Source organism: Callionymus lyra, chromosome 7 (assembly GCF_982586985.1).
Source record: "Callionymus lyra chromosome 7, fCalLyr1.hap1.1, whole genome shotgun sequence".
Taxonomy (NCBI): Eukaryota; Metazoa; Chordata; class Actinopteri; order Syngnathiformes; family Callionymidae; genus Callionymus; species Callionymus lyra.
Window position 1 is genome coordinate 22,701,160 of NC_141824.1, and position 9,985 is coordinate 22,711,144.

Consider the following 9,985-nt stretch of genomic DNA (forward strand, 5'->3'; position numbering starts at 1 on the left):
TTCGTGGTATTCCTCGTGTTGTCTCTGGGTCAAAGTGAACGACCTCCCTGGCTCCCGTACATACGCAGTGTTGGAGGTCGTTCACCTTGACCTTGAGACAACACAAGGGATTCCTGAAACACATTTTTTTTCTGGGCCCTCTGCGTCACCTTGACCCAGGGATAACACAAGGGTTAAAGAGGCTGTCTTTAATTGCCTGTTTGCCTGCGGCAAGAAATTCTGTACCACTCATTTACACTTATTTAAGTAACAATAAACTATGTAGTTATTTACTTATGTTCCCTGTAAGACAAAGGTTTTCGCTTGGAGAAGAAAATGTGTTTGCTCCTATTGTGACTTCGGTACGACTCTTTATGTTTGTTGTTGTTTGTGCTGTTAGCTGTAAAACAAACTGCCCGTTGGCGATCATAAAAATATCTGTAAACTTGTTGTTGTTGTTGTTGTAACTGGTGAGGCCAGTACAAGGATTTCTTGTCTGGTTTTTTGAATAATTGACTTCATGCAGGATTCTTGTTCTGTTTATAGTGCAGCATGCGTTCTACCAGCACCCTTTTCCTGCCTTAGATGTTTCTAATAGTTCCCTGCCCTGTCAACCTTAGCAAGATAAAATGACCAGGAATAGGGATGTCACAGGTAACTAAAGAAACTGGTTTGTGCTGCAGTGGAAACTAAACCAACAACAGCTCCTGTGTTGTGAGCAGGGAATTGAAGACTTGACCTATATTTTCTGGCAAGAAGATGGAACCTTGTCTCTAATTAGGTTTAAAAAAAAAAAAGTACCAAAAAGACTTTGTTTCAACTCTTGTTTATGTCTGTCTGTATAGTGTGTTCATGTTGCAAAAGTCGATTTACAGCAGTCAAGGAATGCAAGCTGTGTTATAAAAACCTTACGAGCGCAGAAAAAAACCCTCCCATTAAATGTTGGAACAGCTTTGTGGGATATCTGTCTCGAATCAAGCATCGTTTTTTCTTTTTCAGAAACAGTCTACTTTGCAACATTTAAACTTTCTCTGCTGTCTGAACAGACAAAGCACGAGGAAAAGTCATGACTGATCAGATTTCTCTGAGTGGGGCGGAGAGTTGAAAGTTATGCAATGTTGGGACATGCATCTCGGCATGGGTGTAGACAACAGTTAGGAATGGGACGGGCCCGAGAACTCGCTGTTGCCTGGCAACATTATTATGGGGAAGGACAGAGCAAACATGGCCAACCTCCCAGAAGGAAACAGGGGCAGGCCTCACGAGCAGGCTGCGATTTACAGACTTCCCGAAAATATGCTAAGAGACAGAGACAACCAAAACAAAGCACAGAAAAGGAATTAGACAACATAGTTTTTGTTTATACAAGGCACGAGTTTATTTACTTAACTTTGTAAACAACATATCATTCCCATAGTAGCTTATTTTAGTCAAGGTTTCAGTTTGAACCAGACACTGCATGATTAACAGTATACTTCATGTTCGAAGACGTATTGATCATTTGAAAACAGTTCATATTTTCAAGACCACTTGTTCTCGGCTGCTTTTATGATGTTTATTATGAAGTGCTTAAATAACTTTTTACTTAGATACTTGGTAATGAAACTAAGGAGTTATGAGCAACTTCATAAGTAGGAATGCTTGTTAGTTATTTAGTTATAAAGACTATTGATCATTCAATATTATACCCTTTTCCTTTATATTTAACTATCTACTCTACATATTTGCTTAGCTTGTTCAAATCTTAGCTTTACTTTTAACCTGTGCTATGATTCAAATGACATGCACTAGGCTAAAATAGAAATGTAACTCACGTAAAAAAAAAAACCTTATGCAGTTACTTTGTTATTCATATGTAAGTAAGTAAGTAATTTATATTTATATAGAACTTTTCTAGACCAGGGTCACAAAGCGCTTAAACAATAAAAAAAATATATATATATTAAAAAGATCAAGATAACATTTTTATTGTTTATTGTTTATTGTGTCAAAACATGAAACAATAAATAACTTAAGTAGAATTTGAAGTCTGATAAACACAGTATATTATTTGATAAATATTTTATCTATTAATTATTCAATGGGTCAAAGGGGTTTAAAAGTCTACCCCAGTTACAGTACTTGGGCCAAGAACCGGTTGAGATACTGAACACCAGTCAGTGTTACAGTGCACACAATGTATCACATATTTTCTTATGGGCAATACATTATTATTTATAAAATATTTTAATTGAATTATAAACCTTTTACATTTAGACCCGAGAAGCCTTTTAAATTGGAAATATGTACAAGATCCGACGCAGTACATCAGCCTTAAAGTATTTCAATTGAATAATAAAATCAAATAAAATCGTTTAAATATTAGACCCAGACAAGGTAAATAGAATCGGATGCTGAACTTCCTCGAGAACCACGCAAACAAAAATAAACATTGAATGTTGGAAACGCATTAAACATTCCTCTCTGGGAGTAGATAACGCAAGAGTTGTTTTTTTAAAAACTGGAATAAATCCGATCAATCCGGAATCCATATTGTATTCTTCTGCTACCGTGTCTCTTTTTTTCAGAACCGGTTGCTAAGCGACAAAACAAAAAGTCACAGTTATACGCGCTTACGTCACAGCCGACGGCGTTACCATAGCGACAGAACGCTACACACACACATACATGTATACACACAGCATATGGCGTTAAACGTTTGCTCTGGACTTATTGGCACATGTAAGACACACATCCCTGTTTGGTCAAGTATCTGCTGGGTTATGTAAAGTTAAAGTTAAATGTATCTTTAGTGATATTTCTCAGTAAACACTTCCTGTAGCCGAGCATGCTAATGCTAACATGAGCCCCGCACTTCCTCTCTACTATATTGTCGTTTCATTTAAAGTCATCGGATTCTTCCAGTTCGTATTTCAGATCGTTACCAGGACTTCATTTACGCGTTTTCGATCAATTAACGCCGGTTATTGAGGTTTAGTCATCGCGTCCCCGCGCTGCTTACGGCAAGCCGGTTGGGACATGGCGTCCTCCGTGAGTCCTCGTCTCTGACGTTATTTCTGTGACTAATAATTCGTTTTTCTCTTCCCTTTTACTGACGCCTGTACACGAATCTACCCCCCCTACTCCTTTTTAAAAACCCTCACAGATCAGGTTTGACATCACACTCGTCTCCTGCTGGACCCGCCACGTTTAACCAACTCCCACCTGCCACATTCCCACTGGTGTGTGTGTTCGTGAATCATGTGTGTGTGACCGTCGGGTGTTTGTAACGACAGCTGATCATTTCCGTCACTCGCTGCCCACTGATCTGGGGCCGGGTTCGCTCTCCCGACTAGGGCCACTTGCTTTAACATCCAGTTGTCAGTCGGTAACCTGAGAGTTGTCAACACAAGTGGAGAAAAGGGCTTTCCCCCCTGATAGGGTGTGTCCTGAGAACCTTCTCTTCAGGGTGTCCCTGCACTTCTGACCCGTGATTCCGAATCACTTGACCGTGTCTTAACATTACTAATTTATTAATTTAATTATTTAACTATTTAGCAAGGAAACATATACACAAAACTTTTTTTCTTTTTTTAATGAACTAAAAATTATTTGTACTTTTATATGGGATGTATTAAAATTATGTTTTATTAATATTCATGGAGAGTATAAATACAATTTTAAGATGTTCGGGTCATTAATTTATTTATACACATTTATTCGTCCCCCATACATATACATTACATTAAGACATAGAGTACACATTAAAATATCAAAACATTCATAATATAAATACAAGTAAAATAAAAAAATAAATACAATTAAAACTATAAGAGTACAACAAAAATTGGATCAGAATCTACTGACTGTTCCTGTTCAGGCTTTTCCTTGATTTTCTGGAACTCCTGTTGTGTTATCAGTTTTATCTTGATCTTTAAAATATATACTTTATTGAATATTGTTTTGATTGTTTCAGCGCTTTGTGACCCTGGTCTAGAAAGGCGCTATACAAATAAAAATAGTCTGACTGCAGTGGGCACATAGTATAAGTGGAATATCTTTTTCTGTGTGTGTGTGTATATAAATACAGAGTATTATAATTGTAACATATTTTTTGAGTCAAATTTGTCATTTAGTAATCGGGCCACAAAGTCGCTTAAATTGTTTATTTTGTTGTTTTTTAAATAAAAATGATCCTACCCAAGTGTTGTTTTTTTTTAACCACTTGACTTCACAGTTTAAAAGTTTCCCATAGCCGTATGCGTTTCTCTTTGGTGACGTATTAGAAACTCTGGAAATTGTTCCGAAAGTCAAAACTGAAATTCAATTTTTTTCCTAAAATGTTACTTTCAAATATAGACGGCGAGATATTTCTGCCTTAAACTGCGAGTGTAAAATTCACAAGTTATATATATATTTGAAATCGTCTATTATTATCCGAAGCAGCTTCTGTGTTTCAGAGGGAATCCCTTCACGTCACCAAGGAGACCAAACACAACAGCACAAATATGGGCATGTACGTCAGCGGAACTCCGAGGCGGAGCCACAGATGGCTCGGTTGTACTAGAGAGGATGGCTTCATTCATAAGACCAAATCTGCCACTTTACACCGTAAAACCTACAACCACCGGGGTTCCTATGGATCTGTACTTGAACCTCCGAACGACAGAGACGGACCCGAGGATTGTACCCGCAGACACAGGACTACATGTAGGACGCGTGCGCCTCTGAAACAAACGGATCCGGATTAAACTTCTTCATGCAACTTTTTTGGAAAGAAATTAAGAACAACTCGTCGGGAACCAACAAACAGTGTTTTAGCGGTAAGTCTCTTTAAAAATGATTTTAAAAATAGTGTCGATCAATGTTGTATTTCAGGGGAAAAAATGTCATGAAAAGTCTTAGACACACTTTTTTTTTAATGTTTGGCTCCAGGTGACCTCCTGCTGCCGTCGGTCTCTGCGGGCCCCCTGTTTCCTCGCGGTCCCCCCGGGGAGATGTACCAAGGGTTCCCCGGCGACCCAGACAGCGGATCCCGTGGAAGCTCCTCTCCGTCCTTAGAGTCTCAGTACCTTTCCTCCGTGGACTCCTTCGGGAGCCCGCCTACCACCAGTGCTCCGCAGGTAAAAAAAAAAACAACACTTTATTCTGTTTAAATTCACATTGGAGTTGTCGGTACCGGTACCAACGTGCCCGCTCCGCAGCGGTGACACGGCCTAAGCCCCGCCCACCGCTCCTACACACTCACACTCGACACACACTGGCTGTGACGTAGACCGTGGTTCTATTTTCGAGAGTTCCTCTGCGTTGCCAAGGGGAACACCGTGGGTGTGACGGGGGAGGAGGGAGGGGGAGCCGCGCGACAGCCGAAGGCGCTCATTGGTCGAGAGAGATCGAGCATTTAAAAAAAAAAGTAAACCTATCATTATTCTAGCTTTTTTTCCGGAGTCAACACGCAATAGAATACTTTTATATTTAGTAGTTTATTAGCTTCTTAAAAAATGCTTGTAACACAATAATCGTTTTGGGATTTCAAATACAGTTATTTTATTTATTTTATTATTTAAATTTAAGTTCAAACGTTAAAATAAAATATATAAGAAATGGTAAGAATATATTCAAAAATAAATACGTGTTTTTAAAAGTTAACGAGTATTATTTGTTTATAAGAGGGACGTCTTCGAAGTAATATTTAAATATAATGTTTAAATTGTTGAAGATAAAGCAGTTTATTAATGGATTGATAAGTCTTTATTCTTACCACAGCTGGGACATTTATATTGTTTCAGCAGTACGTACACATATTAGGACATGTGGTACAAATATAAAGAACAATTAGAATTTAGAATAACTAAAACAATAATACATTAAGATAATAGTAAAACAAATGATAAAATCGATTATTAATCGATGAGATTGTTTAAACGATTTCAAGGAAACATATATAAAATACATGCAATGTAAATAAATGGTAAATATGTAAATATACATATTTATGTATAATATTAAGATGAAATACTCCTTTTTTGGAAATGATTGAGCAATTTTTTAGTCAGCAACAGTATCAAAACTCACCATATTGTCAAGATATACTTTGATTAAATTGTTTTTGGCGGGGAATTATTAAGAATTATTCACAGTTTTGCCAGTTTAGTGTGAGCGAAAGAGCTGATGTAGACCACAAGCAACAAAACCAAATTGATCTTAACAGTTTGTTGCTTTTGTTGAGTATTTGAATCAACCTTTTTTGGACAAACACATTTGCTACTTTGAGTTTTGCACAACATAACTTTGGACCGTTTTAGGATTGTGGGCCAGCCGGAGCTGGCTTGAGCATTGTGGGCAGCGGGCCTGGGACCAGTCTCGGCGCGGATATGCCCGGGTCATTTGTGCCGACGGTCACCGCCATCACCAGCAGCCAGGACCTGCAGTGGTTGGTCCAGCCGACACTGGTGGCGTCGCAGGCCTCTGGACAGAGCTGCTCGACGGGCACCGCCACCATGACCCAGCCCTCCACTCTGGTCGACCCGTACGACATGCCGGGCACCAGTTACTCTTTAGGCCTAACCCCCCCAACAGATGACACTCCGGGCCCGGCCCCGGGCCCCATTCGCCAGTCCAGAACCCGTAGCCGCCGCACTCGAGAGGAGTCTGTGAGTGAAGATGGAGATGTTGGTGTGTTAGTAAGTGTGTGTGCTTGAGAAGGATGTATGAAACCCACCCCCGCACCCCCCACACAGATGATATGAAGCTAAAACATAAATCCATTTTTTATCGTAAATATCCAATCACATTCATGCTAAAGAGTAAGTACCGTCTTTTTAGAACACTTCAGTTTCATCATGGAAGTTTATTTTTCATTATAACTGAGTGAGTTACAAGAACAAGTACATCGCACACGTGACCCCCATCACCCTCCCCGACTGTGTGACTTCATATTTCCATGTATGGAGACAAACCCTCTCACCTGCCCACTCTGCCCTCCTCTTCTATTTTTCCAGCTGACTCCAGAGGAGGAAGAGAAGCGACGCGTTCGCAGAGAGAGAAACAAACTGGCCGCCGCCAAGTGCAGGAACCGCCGCCGCGAGCTCACCGACAGACTGCAGTCGGTAGGATCTGATGCTACTACAGCCAATAATAACATGCTTTGCCCTCATGCTAATGACATGTCTGTTCAAGGGTGGGATATAATGATGGAGCGTTTAAGATGATAATTATAGAGCCTTGGATAAGTGTAGAAACAGTCTTTATTATTTTACTGTGTATGCTAATTGTAACAATTCAAAATACTTGGCATCTTACTTTTACCGAATGTGGAAAGAAAGAAGCATTATCTTATCTTATGAAGTCTAAGGATTAATTTGTTTCCATGCTGCAACCTCTGGCATGAACATCTTATTTGTGTCTCACCAAACTAACTAAAAACAGTGTCAAAAGTCACTGTAGTTACTTTTTAATCAACATTATCTTATTTTAAAAGCATGTTATGATAGTAAGTACTGACGCTAACTTACTGATAAATACTTGTGTGTTGATGAAACCAGTTCATGATAAACTGTGAATGTTTCTGATCCAGTTTTTTTTGTTTAAAGTAAACATTTTAATGTAGTGTTTAAAAAGAGGTTAGACTCAGACTTTTTTACATTTTATTATAGTGTTTTTTTATGAATACAATGAAGGAGATATTTTGACCACCTCTGTTTTAAGTTTGTTACATTTCAAGAGAGTGATTATTGTATCAGAATCAGAAAACATTAACTGAGTTAAGTTGAAGTTTTTAAGAAAACAAAACAAAAAACAGAATTATTTTGGTGTAAAATAGAATGAATAAAATAAATGAAATAAAATGATGACATATATATATTTTTAAACTATCTGGCATTTAAATTATCAAAAATTTGCCCACATATGCCCAACAAGATATAAATTGGCTTGCATTGTAAGCTGTTTCCTTTTTTATGCTAATATGAAGTGCCTCTTTGGCCAAAAACAATATTCTTCAAATCCTGATAAAAACGTGAACATTGATTATTGATCACTTTTTGAACCATACAAAAAATAGTATTAACTGCTGGCTTCAGAGGAAAGACTTAAGGCGTTACCCCTACACCACCTACCTCTCCACCTCACCTTCCCTCTCCGTCCGCAGGAGACCGACGTCCTGGAGGAGGAGAAGGCCGAGCTGGAGGCTGAGATCTCGGAGCTGCAGAAAGAGAAGGAGCGCCTGGAGTTCGTCCTGGTAGCCCACCAGCCCAACTGTAAAATCCACTACCAGGAGCAGCCCCAGCAGAGCTCGTCCACCTTACAGCCCTCCGTCTCCATCGTGGGTCTGTCCATGAAGGAGGACCCTTTTTACCTTCCTCCGCCCTACTCGGCCCATCCAGCCTCCTCGCAGTCGCAACTGCCACTTCAGCAGCAGCAGCAGCAGCAGCAGCCGCGAGCGCCGCATCCAGGATTAATGCAGGAGGTAGAGTTCTCTAGTTCTTTCTTTTGCCCCGGTCCGCTGGCGCCCGACGGGCCGTGCATCATGGCAGGCAACAGTGGTAGTGGTGGTGGTGGTGGTGGTAACCATGACGATGCAGCCATTGGCAGCCACAACACCTCATACACATCTTCATTTGTGTTCACCTACCCAGAGGGAGCCTGCGGGGTCAGTGCCAACCAGAGGAACAGCAGTAGCGAGCAGTCGTCTGATTCCCTGAACTCGCCCTCTCTGCTGGCGCTCTGACTGACTGATAGTTACTCACTAATCTGCACGCACACACCTTGAGTCGGCCCCGGTAGAAGGCCGACCCGCACAGTATACGCACTCGATTCCTTAGTTGTTCCGATAAAGAGCCATATGAACTAATAGTTGCACTATTCAGAGAAAATCATCTGTATTTGAACTGGAACAACAAACGTGACTCAAAGAGTTTTTTGTTGTTGAAAATTATCCACCAAAAAAAAAAAACTAAAGAAAAAACGCCAGAGCCCCACCTTGTTCCCTCTGTTGTCCGTCTCTTCTTCGGTGTTTCCATCCTTTTTTATTGCTTGATGTGTTTGTGCAAATCTGCAGCAGGGGCTGAGGACCCTTCTGTTGAGCTTCTTTTTCTTGTGAGCGGCAGCAGCATCACCGCTAACCCCCTTCATTCCCTCGACCTCCTGCTGCTTCTTCATGTGCTGCTTGGACTTTGGCAGGTTGGGGATCTGAAAAAAAAAATCACATCTTTGTTCGTTTTTATAATTCCTCTTCCATCCTGCCATCTCCTCTTCTGTCTCTGTGTTTCTCTCTCTAAAGTCTCCAACCCCCGAGAGTCCGAAGACCCCCTCCAGCCCCTGGGACCTAGAGTGATTCTCAACTTAACACGCACACACAAAAAACCCCTTTAGAAGCCCAGGGTACACGCGGGAATACAGAAGCACCACCTTTACGGAGGAACTTGTTGAGTGCTCTTGATGGATGCACACGTGGAGGTCTTCTGCTGAGCCATTTGTGATGATGAAGATGACAGATATCAAAGGTGCTTTGCTATTAACATTGGAACCAAATGTAAAAAAAATAAATGTAAAAGAAGCCAAATGTTGAAGCTAGCAAGATAATCCTGCTCTCGCCCAGCGCTGGAGCTGATGTTCCTCCAGCTGGAGCTACATATCGACATGTTGAAGTGATGATGATGATGCACCAGCTCTTGTGTTCTTTCTGCTCGCCTGTTTGCTGCGTTACAATCAGGTGTGACCCGATTGCCTTTATTCTTCAAGAGTTTCTATAGACAACCTCTCAACTTTTTGGGCCTGGCGGTGTCTGCACTTTCCTCCTCGGGGGCGTTAACTATCGCCCGCTCCGAGGAAGGATCCCCGGCCCGTTTATTTCTTTCTTTAGCGAGGTTGAGCACACAAAGCCACACCCGCGGGGAACACAAGCTAATGTTGTGCCGTCTGTGTCTTCTCTTGCCCGTGAACTTGTTTTTTCCTGTACGTTTCAGTGAGAATTTCAGTGTTTGAATGTTCGTATTTGGCATAAACATTTTTTTTGTTTTTGTTTCTT

At 40.7% G+C, this 9,985-nt stretch overlaps 1 protein-coding gene across 3 annotated transcripts; it reads left to right on the top strand.

Annotated features, from left to right (window-relative positions):
• The first annotated feature begins 4,435 nt into the window (after positions 1-4,435).
• On the top strand, positions 4,436-9,306 carry fosb (FosB proto-oncogene, AP-1 transcription factor subunit). 3 transcript variants are annotated; one of them, XM_087795720.1, is made up of 6 exons: positions 4,436-4,781; positions 4,894-5,081; positions 6,264-6,641; positions 6,960-7,067; positions 8,108-8,425; positions 8,595-9,306. In XM_087795720.1, the coding sequence occupies exons 1-6, from the start codon at positions 4,718-4,720 to the stop codon at positions 8,658-8,660; spliced, it is 1,122 nt and encodes a 373-aa protein (XP_087651846.1). In that variant the 5' UTR covers positions 4,436-4,717; the 3' UTR covers positions 8,661-9,306. The 3 variants fall into 3 exon arrangements, with proteins under 3 accessions (XP_087651846.1, XP_087651845.1, XP_087651844.1); XM_087795719.1 differs by having other exon boundaries at positions 6,264-6,611; positions 8,108-9,306; XM_087795718.1 differs by having other exon boundaries at positions 4,437-4,781; positions 8,108-9,306.
• The last annotated feature ends 679 nt before the right edge of the window (positions 9,307-9,985 follow it).